Source organism: Bombina bombina, chromosome 6, assembly GCF_027579735.1.
Source record: "Bombina bombina isolate aBomBom1 chromosome 6, aBomBom1.pri, whole genome shotgun sequence".
Classification (NCBI taxonomy): domain Eukaryota; kingdom Metazoa; phylum Chordata; class Amphibia; order Anura; family Bombinatoridae; genus Bombina; species Bombina bombina.
Genome location: NC_069504.1, coordinates 832,133,467 through 832,152,197, shown reverse-complemented (window position 1 = coordinate 832,152,197; position 18,731 = coordinate 832,133,467). Strand labels below are relative to the sequence as shown.

At 34.0% G+C, this 18,731-nt stretch overlaps 1 protein-coding gene across 3 annotated transcripts in view; it reads left to right on the top strand.

The window, feature by feature from the left end:
* SLC23A2 (solute carrier family 23 member 2) overlaps positions 1-18,731 on the top strand; it is a 363,505-nt gene that overhangs the window by 337,990 nt on the left and 6,784 nt on the right. For all 3 annotated transcript variants that reach the window (XM_053718194.1, XM_053718196.1, XM_053718195.1), the window contains 4 exons: positions 2,693-2,849; positions 11,673-11,820; positions 13,646-13,751; positions 18,471-18,600. In XM_053718194.1, the coding sequence (XP_053574169.1) occupies positions 2,693-2,849; positions 11,673-11,820; positions 13,646-13,751; positions 18,471-18,600 (541 nt within the window). The remainder of the gene's footprint in view (positions 1-2,692; positions 2,850-11,672; positions 11,821-13,645; positions 13,752-18,470; positions 18,601-18,731) is intronic.

Genomic DNA, 18,731 nt, shown 5'->3' with positions numbered 1-18,731 from the left:
CTTTTTTTGGTGCGAATCCAAAGGTTACTCATGGAGTAAGATCAGGATTCCTAGGGTTTTGTCTTTTCTCCAAGAGGGATTGGAGAAAGGATTGTCAGCTAGTTCCTTAAAAGGACAGATATCTGCTTTGTCTATTCTATTGCAAAGCGTCTGGCAGATGTCCCAGACGTTCAGGCTTTCTGTCAGGCTTTATTTAGAATCAAGCCTGTGTTTAAACCTGTTGCTCCGCCATGGAGTCTAAATTTAGTTCTTAAAGTTCTGCAGGGGGTTCCGTTTGAACCCATGCATTCCATAGATATTAAGCTTCTATCTTTGAAAGTTCTTTTTCTAGTTGCTATCTCTTCAGCTCGAAGAGTTTCTTAACCAACTGCGTTACAATGTGACTCGCCTTATCTTGTTTTCCATGCTGATAAAGTGGTTTTGCCTACCAAACCTGGGTTCCTCCCTAAGGTTATTACTAACAGGAATATCAATCAGGAAATTGTTGTTCCTTCTCTGTGTCCTAATCATTCTTCTAAGAAGGAACGTCTGTTGCACAACTTGGACGTGGTTCGTGCTTTGAAGTTTTATTTACAGGCAACCAAAGATTTTCGTCAAACATCTTCTTTGTTTGTTGTCTATTCTGGTAAGCGTAGAGGTCAAAAGGCTACGGCTACCTCTCTTTCCTTTTGGCTGAAAAGCATCATCCGTTTGGCTTATGAGACTCCTGGACTGCGGCCTCCTGAAAGAATTACAGATCACTCCACTAGAGCGGTGGCTTCCACATGGGCTTTTAAAAATTATGCTTCTGTTGAACAGATTTGTAAGGCTGCGACTTGGTCTTCGCTTCATACCTTTTTCCAAATTTTACAAATTTGATACTTTTGCTTCTTCGGAGGCTATTTTTGGGGGAGAGGTTTTGCGAGCAGTGGTGCCTTCCGTTTAGGTTCCTGTCTTGTCCCTCCCTTTATCCGTGTCCTAAAGCTTTGATATTGGTATCCCACAAGTAAGGATGAAACTGTGGACTCGGTACATCTTGCAAAAGAAAACAAAATTTATGCTTACCTGATAAATTTCTTTCTTTTGCGATGTACCGAGTCCAGGGCCCGCCCTGTCTATTCAAGACAGACAGTATTTTTTATTGAAAACTTCAGTCACCTCTGCACCTTATAGTTTCTCCTTTTTCTTCCTTGGCCTTCGGTCGAATGACTGGGGGGTGAAGTTAAGGGGGGAGCTATATAGACAGCTCTGCTGTGGGTGCTCTCTTTGCCACTTCCTGTTAGGAAGGATAATATCCCACAAGTAAGGATGAAACAGTGGACTCGGTACATCGCAAAAGAAAGAAATTTATCAGGTAAGCATAAATTTTGTTATCTTTATTTTAAAGGGACATGATACTCAAATGTTGAAGCACAAAAAAGAGGTGCATCATATCTTTATAAGCGGACTAGAAATATCACCTGAACATCTCTATGTAAAAACGGAAGATATTTTACCTCAAATTTCCTAAGTATTCACACCCCGCTGTAAGGAGACTTTAGAGGGACAGTATACTATAAAATTGTTTTTCCCTTAATGTGTTTCCAATTACTTTTTTACCAGCTGCAGAGTATAAAATGTATGAGATTTGCATTTTTAAGGTTTATTTGTGTATTTGAATTAGCTAGTTTTGTGTTATGAAGCCACAACCTAATAAAATGGGTTGAGCTTGTTGTTATAATCACATTGTGTACATATACCTGCTTCTTTATCTTATATCTGTCCATAAACCAATCACCAATACTTGGAGAGAACAATGGAAAATTAAAATTGTATTACCTTATCTCTTCTATAACCCACTGGAAGTGTAATTTCTTCTGCTGGCTGTGTTAACACAGCTTGGCCACAAGGCCAAAATCTTTCAGTACGGGTGGGGATACCACAGGCTAAATAAACTATTTTAAATGCCAATATAAGGGTAATGGAAATGCTTGTAAACAATTTAATACACTCCAGCAGGTAAAGTCGATCATTGGGAACAAATTAAAGGGGAGAACATTTTTGAGTAAACTGTCCCTTTAAGCAGTCAGCCAGGGTGCTTGTCCCAGGACAAGCTAGGGAGTCTGCATCTGGCATGTGCAGGCACAGTCATGTTGTTTTCCTATTCAGTTATGGAAGTTTACTATGAACTCATGAGATCACAGCAAAGCATAGTATGACTTCAGCACTGCTGATGTTAATTGGCTTTTTTTTATTTTTATTTTTTTCAACTTGCAGCTGGACAGTAGCTGAAGTATAACTGTTACCAGAGTACTTACTTTTGTAAGGGATACTAAACCCAATTTTTTTCTTTCATTATTCAGATAGAGCATGCATTTTTATGCAGCTTGAAATTTTGAGGTAAAATATCTTCCTTTTTTACATAGAGATGTTCAGGAGATATTTTCTTGTCAGCTTTTTACAGTTATGCTGCATCACTTTCAAGTGATTTAGCATATGGGTATTATGTCCCTTTAAATAAGTAGATTTTGTACATTTAATTTACTGCAATTTAATGGAAACAATTGCAAGGAGGCCTTTTTATTTAAAAAAAAAATAAACAAAAAATTGAATGCCCTTGATCTTAACAGTGAACTAATTAGATGAAAGAAAAATAGATTTAAGTGACTGACTAACCCAAATATATATTTTTTCTAATATGTTTACAATTGGTGCAATGTCTTTGCTCTTTCAGATTATCATGGCGATCCTTGTGTCCTGGCTTTTGTGCTTCATCTTCACAGTAACTGATGTTTTCCCACCTGATAGCTCCAAATATGGTTTTTATGCCCGCACAGATGCCAGGAAAGGAGTCCTGACTGTGGCTCCTTGGTTTAAAGTCCCTTACCCATGTAAGTAATAGTTTGAATCCTTTCAACATTAGCAACATCCTTATTAAATTTAAAGGGATAGGAAACTGAAAATTTAAACTTGCATGATTCAGATAGAGCATGTCATTTTAAGACACTTTTTCTGTTTTCAAATGTACTTGTTTTCTTTGTATCCCTTGTTGAAAAAGAATACGCACGTATACTACACTAGTGGGAGCTAGCTGCTGATTGGTGCCTGCATGCATTTGTCTCTTGTGATTGGCTAACTAGATGTGTTTAGCTAGCTAGTTTAAAATTGTATGTTCTATCCAAAATAAAATAACACTTTGGGGTTACATTTCCCTTTGAGGGGTCATTTATTTCAAAATATCACATGATAAAGGGCTAGATTGCAAGCAGAGAGCTAACTGTTGGTTTTATAAGGGCTGAAAGATATGAGGTCTCAGGTGTTATGGGAAAAAAAGGACTTGAACAGATACATGCATACATATTTAGACATGCATATGTATTTGTGTGTATTTATGTGTATATATATATATATATATATATATATATATTTGTGTGTGTGTACATATTTATCCAATTCATATTTAATAAAGAGTTAATGTATTTCCTGTACATATTTCACATTTCAATGTTCTTCACTTAGGGGAATATGTTCTAAGTATTTTAGAATATATATATATATATATATATATATATATATATATATATATATATATATATATATATATATATATATACCTATATATCATAATAACAATAATTTATTTATATATATATATTTAAAACTAAATAGAACATATTCTATGTGAAGAACAAAGAATGTCGGGTTAGTGCACGAATAAGGGTTTTAGGTTTTTTTTCCCACTTTTCACTTTCATTTTGTAATATCCGCGCTACCCAACACCTGCAAAAAGCTTACTTCTTGCAGTGTTAATTCAGGAGCGATAAGTAGTTCTCCACTTGTAATCTAGCCCAAAATGTCTATGGAAAATAAAACATTTGCCTGCTTTTGCTGTAAAATTCTTCTGAAAAGTGGGCTTGTTACACTCCCACTAAAGATGAGTGGCCTTAATCATTGTTAAATATGGTGAAATTGACCTGAGCCTGCAGCATTTTACATGATTGGTGGTTAGATCAGAAAAGAGGGTCATGTATTTTTACAGCACATTCACCAAAAAAAAAAAAAAAGCATGGCAGGGCAGCAGGTAAAATATTAAAACATAGCATTTATAAACTATTAAGTTCCGTTATCGTCAAATAAAAACAAACCCATTCAAAAGGCTTCAGAGCAGCAGCGGTCTTACGCATTTCAGCTACCGCCTTACTCATAGACCACTTTTTGACTGTATTGTCATGTATTTTTACCCCTTTTTGAACACAACAAAAAAAGACCAGAAACGTGGTATCTATCTGGCTTTTCAATAGGTATATCCTTGAAATGCTTGTGATTTGCCCGTTAAACGGACATTAAAACACTAAATGCTAGATAGAATAATGCATTCAAAAAAGATATTAGTTTGAGAATAACATGTAGATGTATCTTTTAAAATTTCATTAACTGTTTAAATATTGGCAAAATAAGTGTTAAGTTTTAGTCTCTAAAACAATGGGAGCTGCCACGTGGTAACTTAGGTTACCTTCTCTGCTGTGGCCATTTAGGGAGGGTTATAAATAGGTCACAAGAGTGTGCAGCCAATGACTGTGTGGAATATAACAGTGTTTCTGCACTTCCATTTCTATATACAGATTGCGTGATAATAACTCTATAGTATATTAAATTGGAATAAAATTTAATGAGGATGCAATAAATGTCTAAACAGTGGTAACATATAAAACAATATAAAAATACATTTAAAACAATTGTAAAACCATTCTTGAAGTAACTGTGGGATGTCTACTGAACCTGACTTTAGGCTAAATCTGATAATTCAAATGACTTATAGTCAATTAAGAATACAGATGAAATTCAGATCAAACACAAATAAAATTTCTAATCAAAGCAAATATGTGGTGAATATTCAACAAGAGATATGCAATGTCTAGTATAATAAACAATCCAAATGGATGTCCATAGAAGAGTCCCAAGATGAAATGTCCCAATGTTAAATCCAATCCTATTTATATTGGAGTGATGGTGAGGTGAATCCAAATCCGTGTTAAATGTGAAAAAATCAAAAACTGTAATCTGAAAAAACTGTGAATGACAAAGCAAAAAATAGCAAAAAATAGCAAAAATATAAAATTTAAAATATGTGAAAAAATTTTGAAAAAAATTAGTATATTCGTAAAATTAATAAAAAGTTGAAAAACTGTGATTGAAAAATGTGGTTAAAAAAGAGAAGGTGTACACCTAGGAAATGGAATATATAACCAAATATATATCCCAAAAATGATCCTTAAAAATAAAAGATAAAAAATAGAAAAGATAGAAAAATAAAAAATAGAGATGATGTGGATAGTGCTGAGGATATGCCCTCAGATAATCCCAAAAACGATCCTTAATATCCCAAATGTAGTAGAAATTAGTGTTAGTGATCAAATGCTTTCAAACTAATAGTTCATCCAAATGTAAATGAGATTGGTAACGTCATATGCCTATAAAGAAATAAAAAATGGACATAGTGCAATAAAGCTACTAAATAGGAATAATGTAAGTAATGTACTCACCAAATAAACCTGAGCCGTAATACCAGTGTCAATCTACGCGTTTCGGTCCGCAGGGACCTTTTTCAAGAATGGTAACGGCTTGTATGGCAATCCTACCTTAAATGATTGATCTTGGCCAATTAGGCGTTTCGAAAATTGCGCCATAAAATTCGCACCAAAAAACTATTCTGACTGGGGGTAATCCATATGTTATACTTCCTGTATGCCCTGGAAGTGTTTTTGTCTGAATTGGTTATGTTTCCTATTAATAGCTACCTTTGTGGATATCCGCGGTGTATACTGCTTACCGGATCTTTTTGCCGGATATGTGATCTGACCGGAAGTGACGTTGTGTCCTATGCGTACACTTCCGGTCTTGCGCCATCAAGTTGCGATATATATTTAGGCGCGTATATTACAGCAGCATCGGGCAGATGGCTTAATAGGGATTGCTAAACCAGGAGTATTAAACATTATACTAAAAAATATACTATAATTCACCTAATAATAATAATATGTAAGTGGTATTTACGGGAGGTATTAATGGTTACGGTTTCATGGTGTGAAATTGGATATGTTGGATATGTTTTATAATTTTCTTATAATTGTCTTGTAAGATTGTTTTAAGGTTGGATTTTAAACCACCATTATGTTTAATACATGTATAGTTACTTAATAGTGACTTAATAGTTATTTAATAATTGTAATACCTACCTAATTTAAGGTTCACATATGGATATCAATTTTAAGGTTTAGGTATGGATTATCCACTACCATTAGGGTCAGCCTATGAAGTTAAACCCATCTTTTATATACATTTAATCCAAGAGCTGTAGCTCTAATATATTATATTATATATATATATGTATGTACCATTAATAGGTCAGAGTTTTATATTTATATTTATTTCTATATTTATTTCTATCACTAGCTTTGGTTTATTATATCATTAGATGTATGTATATCCAATGCTATTCATGATATGCTTATCCATCTATAGTTATGTGATTTTAACTCACTATTTACCTTTTTGTAACTCTTATAACTTTTACCAATTTCACACCATGAAACCTGAGCCATTAATACCCCCCGTAAATACCACTTACATATTATTAGGGGAATTATAGTATATTTTTTAGTATGTTTAATACTCCCGGTTTAGCAATCCCTATTAAGCCATCTGCCCGATGCTGATGTAATATAAGCGCCTAAATAGATATCGCAACTTGATGGCGCAAGACCGGAAGTGTACGCATAGGACACAACGTCACTTCTGGTCAGATCACATATCCGGCAAAAACATCCGGTAAGCAGTATATACCGCGGATATCCACGAAGGTAGCTATTAATAGGAAACATAACCTATTCAGACCAAAACACTTCCAGGGCATATAGAAAGTATTAAATATGGATTACCCCCAGTCAGAATAGTTTTTTTGTGCGAATTTTATGGCGCAATTTTCGAAATGCCTAATTGGCCAAGATCAATCATTTAAGGTAGGATTGCCATACAAGCCGTTACCAGTCTTGAGAAAGGTCCCTGCGGACCGAAACGCGTAGATTGACACTGGTATTACGGCTCAGGTTCATTTGGTGAGTACATTACTTACATTATTCCTATTTAGTAGCTTTATTGCACTATGTCCATTTTTTATTTTTTTTTATTTTTTTTTTATTTCTTTATAGGCATATGACGTTACCAATCTCATTTACATTTGGATGAACTATTAGTTTGAAAGCATTTGATCACTAACACTAATTTCTTCTACATTTGGGATATTAAGGATCGTTTTTGGGATTATCTGAGGGCATATCCTCAGCACTATCCACATCATTTTTATTTTTCTATCTTTTCTATTTTTTATCTTTTATTTTTAAGGATCATTTTTAGGATATATATTTGGTTATATATTCCATTTCCTAGGTGTACACCTTCTCTTTTTTAACCACATTTTTCAATCATAGTTTTTCAACTTTTTATTAATTTTACGAATATACTAATTTTTTTCAAAAATTTTTCACATATTTTAAATTTTATATTTTTGCTATTTTTTGCTTTGTCATTCAGTTTTTTCAGATTACAGTTTTTTATTTTTTCACATTTAACACGGATTTGGATTCACCTCACCATCACTCCAATATAAATAGGATTGGGTTTAACATTGGGACATTTCATCTTGGGACTCTTCTATGGACATCCATTTGGATTGTTTATTATACTAGACATTGCATATCTCTTGTTGAATATTCACCACATATTTGCACATATTTGCTTTGATTAGCAATTTTATTTGTATTTTATCTGAATTTCATCTGTATTCTTAATTGACTATAAGTCATTTGAATTATCAGATTTAGCCTAAAGTCAGGTTCAGTAGACATCCCACAGTTACTTCAAGCATGGTTTTACAATTGTTTTAAAAGATTTTTTATATTGTTTTTTGTTACCACTGTTTAGAAATTTATTGCATCCTCATTAAATTTTATTCCAATTTAATATACTATAGAGTTATTATCACGCAATCCGTATATATTTATCGTGGACACCACCTTAAGCACCCATCCCTAATAGGGTTATTGTAGCGCTCCTTCTTGGCTTTTTTCTTGTTCTCTCTTTGAGATCTGGTTGGGAGATCTCGCCTATTTGAGAGGAGCTTGTGTGGTTGTATATATCTTGGCGCTGTTTGATTATCATTTCATTTGCACTTCCATTTCTAACAGTAACTGAAAAGCTCAGACTTCCTTAATGGAATTACATGAAAAGGAAACAAACTAAACAATGAACGTATATTGCAGATTATATATATATATATATATATATATATATATATATATATATATATATATATATATATATATATATATATATATATATATATATATATATATATATATATATATATATTTATATATATAAAATTTATAATTTTATATTACCATCTCAAAGCTTTTAATGCTCCTTTTAAGTACTGTTAAAATATGTTATGAAATTTTACATATTTTGTTTACTTTAAAGGGACATTACATTCATAATTTTTTTATTTATAATTAAATGTTCACATAAGAGTAAAATCTTATACATTTTATGGAATTTTATGGAGGTTTTAAAAATGGCATCTTTTTTTTTTTTTTGCAAGTGATCTGAAGTCTTCAAATAGTTTAGAATCTTAGAAAAGACATGCTAACCCTACACTGTTTACAGTGAGGGGAAAAAAAATATTTGATCCCCTGCTAATTTTTTAGGTTTGCCCAATGACAAAGGAATGATCAGTCTATAATTTTAATGGTAGTTTTATTTGAACAGTGAAATACAGAATAACAACAAAAAAATCCCAGTAAAACGCATTTCAAAAAAGTTATAAATTGATTTCCATTTTAATGAGTGAAATAAGTATTTGATCCCCTATCAATCAGCAAGATTTCTGTCTCCCAGGTGTCTTTTATACAGGTAACGAGCTGAGATTAGGAGCACTGTCTTAAAGGGAGCGCTCCTAATCTCAGCTTGTTACCTGTATTAAAGACACCTGTCCACAGAAGCAATCAATCAGATTCCAAACTCTCCACCATGGCCAAGACCAAAGAGCTGTCCAAGGATGTCAGGGACAAGATTGTTGACCTACACAAGGCTGAAATGGGCTACAAGACCATCGACAAGCAGCTTGGTGAGAAGGTGACAACAGTTGGTGTGATTATTTGCAAATGGAAGAAATGCAAAATAACTGTCAATCTCCCTCGGCCTGGGGCTCCATGCAAGATCTCACCTCGTGGAGTTTCAATGATCATGAAAACGGTGAGGAATCAGCCCAGAACTACATGGGAGGCTCTTGTCAATTATCTCAAGGCAGCTGGGACCATAGTCACCAAGAAAACAATTGGTAACACACTACGCTGTGATGGACTGAAATCCTGCAGCGCCCGCAAGGTCCCCCTGCTCAAGAAAGCCCAGAAGAAGCACATTAAAGTCCTAGAGTGGCCTAGCCAGTCTCCAGACCTTAATCTCATAGAATATCTGTGGAGGAAGCTGAAGGTTTGAGTTGCCAAATGTCAGCCTCGAAACCTTAATGACTTGGAGAGGATCTGCAAAGATGAGGACAGAATCCCTCCTGAGATGTGTTCAAACCTGGTGGCCAACTACAAGAAACGTCTGACTTTTGCCACTGTTGCCACCAAGTACTAAGTCATATTTTGCAAAGGGGTCAAATAATTATTTCACTCATTAAAATGCAAATCAATTTTTGTAAGTTTTTTTAAAATGCGTTTTTCTCGATTTTTTTGTTGTTGTTTGGTCTCTCACTGTTCAAATAAACCTACCATTAAAATTATAGACTGATCATTTCTTTTTCAGGGGGGCAAACGTACAAAATCAGCAGGGGATCAAATCTTTTTTTTTTCCCTACCTGTACCTCAGAATTAGGTATAGGCAAATGTTTTGCAACATTTTGTTAATTAGTTTTGAATTTCAAATGTTTGTACAAAATTCTAACATTCGTTTAATGTAATAGTATTTCTAATGCTTTCTTCAAATGTAATATTTGATTCAAATTTTTCTAATTTGAATCAATGATGCAATATTTGAATTTGAAAGATTCGACTTTATATATTTGTAATAGTATTTCTAATGCTTTCTTTAAATGTTATATTCAAATTATGCAATATAGGAAATAGAAACATTAAAATTTATATATTTGTATCTATTATCAATTTACTAAATTCGCTACCACATGAACTATTGAGTTTCTGAATAGTATTTGTTAAATTGAATGTTACATTCGAAATTTCGAATGTGGACATTGAATCTAATTGTGAACATTCGAAATCGAAATGAACGTTCGAAAACTGTAAATAGCATTCGATTACAGAATTTTTATGAATATTCGTTCTTTCAACATTCGATAATGTAAATCAAATTTCTACAATAACATTTGTTCTAACATTCAAATTCGAATCTAAACACATTCGCCCATCCCTACTCAGAATGTTATTTGCAGCCAATTACAGAATTTATATCAAGTGTGTTTTATTTTCATGTAAAAAGTTTACCCCAGATAAAATTTCATTTGTATTATACTCAGTAATTGGTGCCTGTTATTTGTCTGCATATATAGATTTTTGCTTAAACGTTTTCTGACCGGGACAGAAAAGTCAAAAGCAAACTTTCCTAAATTGGAAGTGCGTAAATTTTAAATTAATTTTCAATTTTTCTTTCACTATAACATCTGAATCTTTCCTTTGGTATCCTTTGTTCAAAAATATTTTTGTTTAACAAAAGCAAACTGAGCTAGGCTCATGAGCTGATTTGTGTCTTGAACACCATATGGCAGCAATGTTTGTAAGAATCTTATACATTTAGTGCTCAAGGTGACAGCTAAAGTCCTGCTTGGAGCTGCAACAGATTGCAGCTCCTAAGTAATTTCACTGCCAATTACTTGTGTCTACAGTCGTATGCCTCTTCTTATTGGCTCTCCAGTTATGCTCTGCTCAGGAGAAGCCTTGTGTTCAGCGGGACTTGAGATTTATGTTCACACCCTTTTGCAAAAGGTTAAACACACAGGTTTCAAGGGACACTTGTCTTGAAATAAGATGGTCTATTGAGTAAGAGCATTTTATTTTTGCATTAAAATGTTCCTTTAAATCTGTGAGTTAATCACTGTGCTTGAAACATTGAGTTAACCCATCTGTTTTCTAGTGAATGTTACATTTGGTTGGTTAACCATTCTTGAGAATTAGAAAAGTGAAATGGAATTTAGCCAGCATAAGTGCTTGGGAATGCAGATATTGTGCAAGACACTTAAAGGGTCATGAAACCCAAAACAAATCTTTGCTTTAGATGGACCATACAGTTTTAAACAATTTTACTTCTATTATCAATTTTGTTTCATTCTCTTGTTATCCTTTGTTGAAGGGGCAGCAATGCACTACTGTGAGCTAGTTGAACACATTGGTAAGCCAATGATAACATGCATATGTGTGCAGCCACCAATTAGCAGCCAGCTATTGAGCCTACCTAGGTATGCTTTTCAACAAAGTATACCAAAAGAATGAAGCAAATTAGATAATTGAAATAAATTGAAAAGTTGTATTCTCTGAAACATCAAAGAAAAATATTGTTTCATGCACCATATACGAACTAACTTACTGTTTTTTACCCACATTAATCATTCTGTTTTTGTTTTTATTCCCATTTATTTGCAGTTCAGTGGGGTCTACCAACAGTCTCTGCCGCTGGTGTCATCGGTATGCTTAGTGCTGTGGTTGCGAGTATCATTGAGTCAATTGGCGACTACTATGCCTGTGCCCGCCTCGCCTGTGCACCGCCGCCTCCAATTCATGCAATCAACCGGTATGTACTGTAAAAACAAAAACGGATAAATCTCCTTTCATTTTAAGCACTGTTTAATCTATACTAACTGAAACAAGTAACTTCAATTTGTTAGAATCATGATTTTTACAGATCCTTTTTAGCTTTCTAAATTATATTGGAAGTTTGATCATTTCATTTTTTAACCTTTTTCACCACTATATTATATATTATGTTTGTCTTGTTAAATTTTAATATATATATATATATATATAAATAGTCAATGGCAAAAACATTCAGATCAAATGTTTAATGGCATGGAAATTCCAAAATGAGACCCCCCCCCCCCCAAGGTTATTTTGTGCTATCATTAAAATCTGTCGGGTGGAGGCATTTCATTTCAAAATTGCCATGAATTTTAAATCTTGATTGGGAACTGAAACAATTGCATTAAAGTGATAGTAAATCCTATAAAATACTTCATGCTGAAGGTTCCTTTATTTGCCTGCAGCATTCAAAGTGCTGAGCGTCTCAGGCCTCCTAGCTTGCATTATCCCGGATAGCTAGCATGCTATTGGCTAAGATCACCTCAATGCAAAATAGCGTTCTGCCGTGGGAGGCCTGAGGCGTTCAGCGCATGAACGCTGCAAATATAGGAACTTTCAGCATGAAGTATTTTATATTTCATGACTAAACGTCCCCTTTATTTGTTGCACTGGTAAATCCTAGCGTTTCACAAACACTAGGATTTACTATCACTTTAATGTAATGTTTTTCCCATTAAATGCCCTAGGTTTTACATTATAAACAAGTATGTCTGCGTGTGTATGTAGTCTGACTGTTCACTTTTAGTTGCATTTTATAGCAAAATACAGATCAATGTCTGGGGTAACACCCCCCCCCCCACACACACACACACAATAAGGAACTTTAAAGCTTTGTACATCAATAACTACTGCTTGTATTTTTGTTTAATCAAAAAAGCAACTATTGGTCAATAAACTATCTGCAAGACAAACTTTATAAAGGAGAGTTTTTTGCTGCAAGTTTTAGCCAATAGTTTCCCTTGCATTGAAAAACAAAAAGGTTTTCTCAACACTCCAAAATAAAAATGAATAGTCCAGCAAACTTAAACGACCGCTAAAGTCAAAATTCATAATTTAGATAAAGCACATTCTTTCTATATGCACACGTTCTAAGGATCCATCTCCCACTGAGCATGTGCAAAATTACACAATATATGTATTTTGTGTTTGGCTGATAGCGGTCATAGGGTAGAGGAGGTGGGAAAAATTTAATTAACTTTGAAATTTGTCAGAAAATATTCTACTGCTTATTTCAGATTGAAAGTGCTATTGCATTGTCTTTTTAATTTGTATTTTGTCAAGTATTCAAATCTAGTAGTCCTTTAAAGAGATGCTAAAGTTTAATGTGATTCATGATTCATATATAGAGCATGCAATTTAAAAAGAAAAAATCCAATTGACCTCCATTATCAAAATGTACAGTTCTTTTGAATGCACACATTCTAAACTTCCATTTCCTACTGAGCATGTCCAAGAATTCACAGCAAATATGTATATGCATTTTGTTATAGGCTACTGGCTGTCACGTAATACAGGGGGAAGGAAAATGGAATTAACTTTTTTTTAAAATCTACTACTTATTTGCAATTCAGACTAAGTGCTACTGCATTTTCATTTTTTATGCATTTGCTGGTCTACTTATTTGCAATTCAGACTAAGTGCTACTGCATTTTCTTTTTTTATGCATTTGCTGGTTATGTAATTCTACTATGTTTAACGGCCCTTTTAAATTACTGTGCAGCTTTAATCTAATATATATATGTATGTTCTCTGTATTACAGGGGGATATTCATTGAAGGCTTGTCTTGTGTGCTGGATGGAGTGTTTGGTACCGGTAATGGATCCACATCATCTAGTCCTAACATTGGTGTGCTGGGGATCACTAAGGTATAATCTCCTATTATTGAACGTATTATTATACATTTAATTATTAATTTTAATATAAACTATTTCAACAGAGTCCTAAAGAGATGCACAGAAATATATTGCACCTCTTAAAATTATCTTAAAGGGATACTAAACCCAATTTTTTTCTTTAATGATTCAGATAGAGCATGAGATTTTAAGCACCTTTCTAATTTACTTTTACTATCAATTTTTCTTTCTCATGCTATCTTGATTTGAAAAAGCAGTACTGTAAGCTTTAGAGCCAGACCATTTTTTTGTTCAGCACCTGGGTAGCACTTGCTGATATGTGGCTAAATGTAGCAAACCAATCAGCAAGCTCTACCAAGGTGCTGAACTAAAAATGGGATGGCTACTAACTTTTTATTACTGCTTTTTCAAACCAAGATAACATGAGAACAAAGAAAATTGATAATAGGAGTAAATTAGAAAGTTGCTTAAAATTGCATGTTCTATCAGAATCATGAAAGAAAAGATGTGGGGTTAGTATCCCTTTAATTTTCAGCAGACATGCCATTTGTTTTGGTATTGACATTTTAGATTGTCGATTCTAAAATTAAAGGGACATAAAACAGGTAGAGATCTGTGCATATCCTAAAAGGGCTAATTAATTAAAAATAGTTTGCATAAAATTGTTTAAAAATTGCTGGCAAGTATTTTAAAATTTTCCAAAATAAGTCAAATGAATTGCATAGTTAAGCTGCCTGGAGCATCCAACTCCACCCCCCCCCCTTATCAGTGTTTAGACACAGGCATTGTATTTCAAGGGAGTTCACAGCTTCTAGGCATGCTCCAGCAGATAATCCCTATGCACTTTTGCATTCTTCCAAAACAACAACAACAACAACAAAAGATACAGCCATAGAAGGAAATGTGTGGGGATAGTTAGAGCTTTACAGTTCAGAAACTAAAAAGAAATGGTTAATGGTGAGGCACTGCAGTATAAATTTGCAGGTAAAGTAATTAAAGTACAAATTATTATATTTTGTCTCTATCAACTTGTTTTATGTCCCTTTAAAAGGACATTAAATAACTCTTGCTTTGTCTCATCTCTCTAGAGAGGTCAAAAAGCAAATTCTATAACCTAGTTTTTCTTTGCCTTAGCTTTTGATTTACAGCATTTCGTAGAACGCGTTGGTTACATAAATGCTTTTTGGCCCCTCTAGGGAGTGTTGAACAAGTATCATTTTTACAATAAAGCAATAGGTGTTTAATGCTCTTTTTAATATCCATTTTATAAATGCAACATTTTACAACATATATAATAAAATTTAAAAAAAGCTAAAAATCTTTTTTATAAAATGTTAAAAACACTTAAATTAGTTATATACATTTAAAATAGAGACATGCATAGGAAATAAGCAAATATTTGTTTGAATCGTGAATGTCTAATTATGAATTTACTGTCCCTTTAACTGCATTTATTTCACAGAGCATCACATTTTAAACAACTTTCCAATTTACTTTTATTATTTAATTTGCTTTCTTCTCTTGTTATCCTTTGCTGAAAGGTTTATCTAGGAAAGCTCAGGAGCAGCAAATAACCTAGGTTCTAGCTGCTGATTGGTGGCTGCATATATATATATATATACCGATTGTCACTGGCTCACAACCAGTAACCAGTAGTGCATTGCTGCTCTTTCAACAAATGATACCAAGAGAATGAAACCAATTTGATAATAGAAGTAAACTGGAAAGTTGTTTAAAATTGTATGTTCTACCTAAATCATGAAAGAAAGATTTTGGGTTTCATGTCCCTTAAGGCAGTGTTTTTCAACCAGTGTGCCGTGAGAGATCCTCAGGTGTGCCACGGCAGACTGACAACAGTGCGGGGGTGTCCCTCTTTAAAATTTTGAAATATTAGTAGGTATGTGACAGGCTCATCAGGCATCATTTATAACCATGACATTGACATTCATTCACAGACAATCATTATGATTGTTTGTGAATGAATGCCAATATGTCATGTATAGTTTGTAGGAGGCATGGCATGGCAGCACAGTGTGTGTGTGTGTGTGTATATATATATCCTGTATTAGGCTACAATGTGTGATTTTGTAAAATGGTGGTGGTGTGCCACAGGATTTTTGTAATGTAAAAAAGTGTGCCACGGCAAAAAAAAGGAAGGTTGCAAATCACTGCCTTAAGGCAAACGTATATTATGACTTTATTTTTATATACTGGTTCACATCCCTTTTTAGCTATGCCTGGAATGTGATGCTTATACAATCCCAAGGTTTTAAATATGCATTGCGCCATCTTCTGGCCTTTTTTATTTTTGCACTTCATTAGTTGTGTGCTTTAAACAGATAAGAAAGTCACAATTAAACTTTCATGATTCCGTCAGAGCAAATCATTTTAAGACTCATTAAAATACACTCCTATTTTCAAATTTACTTTGTTCCCATGCTTTCTTTTGTTGAAAAAGAATATGTACATATCCTACCCTTCTGGGGAGTAGCTGGTGGTTGGTGGCTACACACTTTTGTTTATTATGATTGGCTCACTAGATGGGTTCAGCTCGCTTTCAGTAGTGCACTGCTGCTCTGGGGCTGACTGGAGTACTTGCTTATTCCCTTTGCAAAGTTTAAGCACACAGTTGTATAAAAGGAATAGTACACTATATTATGTTCCTTTAAATCAGTTGCAAAAAGTTAAAAAAAATGTATGACTAAAAATTAATTATAAAGTTCTCATTTTGTTCTAACATTTCTCCATTAGTACAAAAAAATGTACATGCTAAAATAAACCTAAAAAGAAACTGATTGCGTTTTAAAAAAACTGAAAACTTATTTTCTTTCACAATGAGCAGTTAGAAATTCTCATTGCAGCCTCTGCCTACAGCTAGACGAGAGAGCAGACATGCTGAGAACTTATGTTGCGTTCTACTTCTTCTGAGCATGGGCAGAAACTGACTTCCTGTAGCTCTATGTTTCACTTAATAGTAAACCAGCTCAAATTACTCCAGAAGATGTATGGCATCTAGCTAGATATGCCTTCCTGTAGAGACCCCAGCCCTCGTTGAGCTGTGACAGAAAGTAATGGACATTGCACAGTTAAAAAAAAAAATGTAAAATCCTTTTAAAATCAAGAATAATACACATTGCAATGATTTCTATATAGTATTATTTATTGATTAATGTTTATTACAACAATTAAACACACTGTTTTATATCTCTTTAAATTGGATTTTTTTCTCATCACAAGTTTGACCCATAAGCTAATATTTTATTTTTCATTATCTATTTCCGGCCCTCTTGTTTTGTTCATGGGGTAGCCCTCGACTATCTTAAATGTAGTCAAAACTCATAACCTGCTGGTATTATCAACAATATATCTTGTGTTTTCTGCAATGGTATTGAGCTGGCACTGCTACATTTTTTTCTGTTAGTATGACTGTAGAAATAATTTCTTAAACCACTTTAACCACAACATCAGTTAAAATTCTCAACCACTTTCTGACACCACTGCCTTTTTCTCCCCATTCCTTTATCTTGAGGCCCCTATTGTTTTACTACTCTGATCCATGAGCAATGTGAACAATTGTCCAATTGTTATAAACGCGTTAGTTTCTTCATTTGAAAGATAAACTCACCTCTTTTAAATGAGGTGTCTAGTATATACTATCCACCACTTGACCTCTAAAAGTGCATGATGCCCATTGTTGTTGTAAGATGTATAATATCCCTGTTGATGGAATGGGGTTCATAGTTGTGAAGTGTTTTGGACACAGACCAACATCTTAAAGAAAAGAATGAGATACTTGATATTTATGGAAGTGGAGTGATCTAAAAGGGTAAATTTTATGAAGCGGCGTTCACAGCTTTTGAGGCAATGTGTAGCAGCATGAGCGAATCTACAGCCACAAGTTTAGGAAGCAGAAATGACTTATTTTGCCTCTACGCAACATCAAAGGCAGCAAGATCAATTACCCCAACAATATCTCGTCTGGGGTGATTGACATGCCCTGCTCTTGCGTAATTGGTTGGACAGAAGCATGGGGCGGCATTGCACAAGAAACCTCTTATGCAATGTTACATTTCACAATGAGATGCAGCACCACAGGTGGCAATTTCAGGCGGACAGGTTCCCTACTTACTAATCTGTCCATCTGCAATGATGATACATTTTGCCCAAAATATGATTTTGTATACATTGGCTATACTGTATAGTTCCTGCTCACCACACTGCATCATGTTCTAACCTTTTTCCTTACTATTAATTGGATATATTTTTATTTTATGAAATGTTCCTCTCGTTGCTCATAATAGGACAACACCATATTAAACCAGGATACTTATTTTCTTTTTTTCTCATTCTTTAGCATGATCCCATTTCATCTTAAAACCCAGTAGTCTTCATATTATAAATGTACTTAATTTAATTGGGCAACACTTCAAAATATGGCAATAACCTAGTTTTTCATTATGTTGTTTATTTATAGATTTAAGGTAACATCATAGTTATTTGGCATATCTCCCACTGTTCTTTGCTCAATGCCCTATGTTATTATTTCTGTATATTCTTAAAGGGATAGAAAACAGTCTGCTTCATTGTTGTAATAAGCACTAAGCAGTTGTTTATGTTTTTTTATATATTTATTTTTTCAACTAAAGGAGCACTATTTCATCTCCCTATATATTTATATTTACCATGTAATGTTCTCCATTTTGCTTACTTTCCTCCTCCTCCCAACAATAGGTAGCTAGCCGTCGGGTTATCCAGTATGGAGCTGCCTTCATGATACTGCTTGGTATGATCGGGAAATTCAGTGCCCTCTTTGCTTCGCTTCCTGATCCTGTTCTTGGAGCGCTGTTTTGTACTCTGTTCGGTAAGCTAACAGCAGTAAAAATATTTTTACCCAGAGTGTGACCACATTATTACTATAGTTAATTTATAAAGTGTCAACATATTCCGCCCATGGCTACAATTGTGTCGAAGGCAGCTGAGATGTTAAGTTAG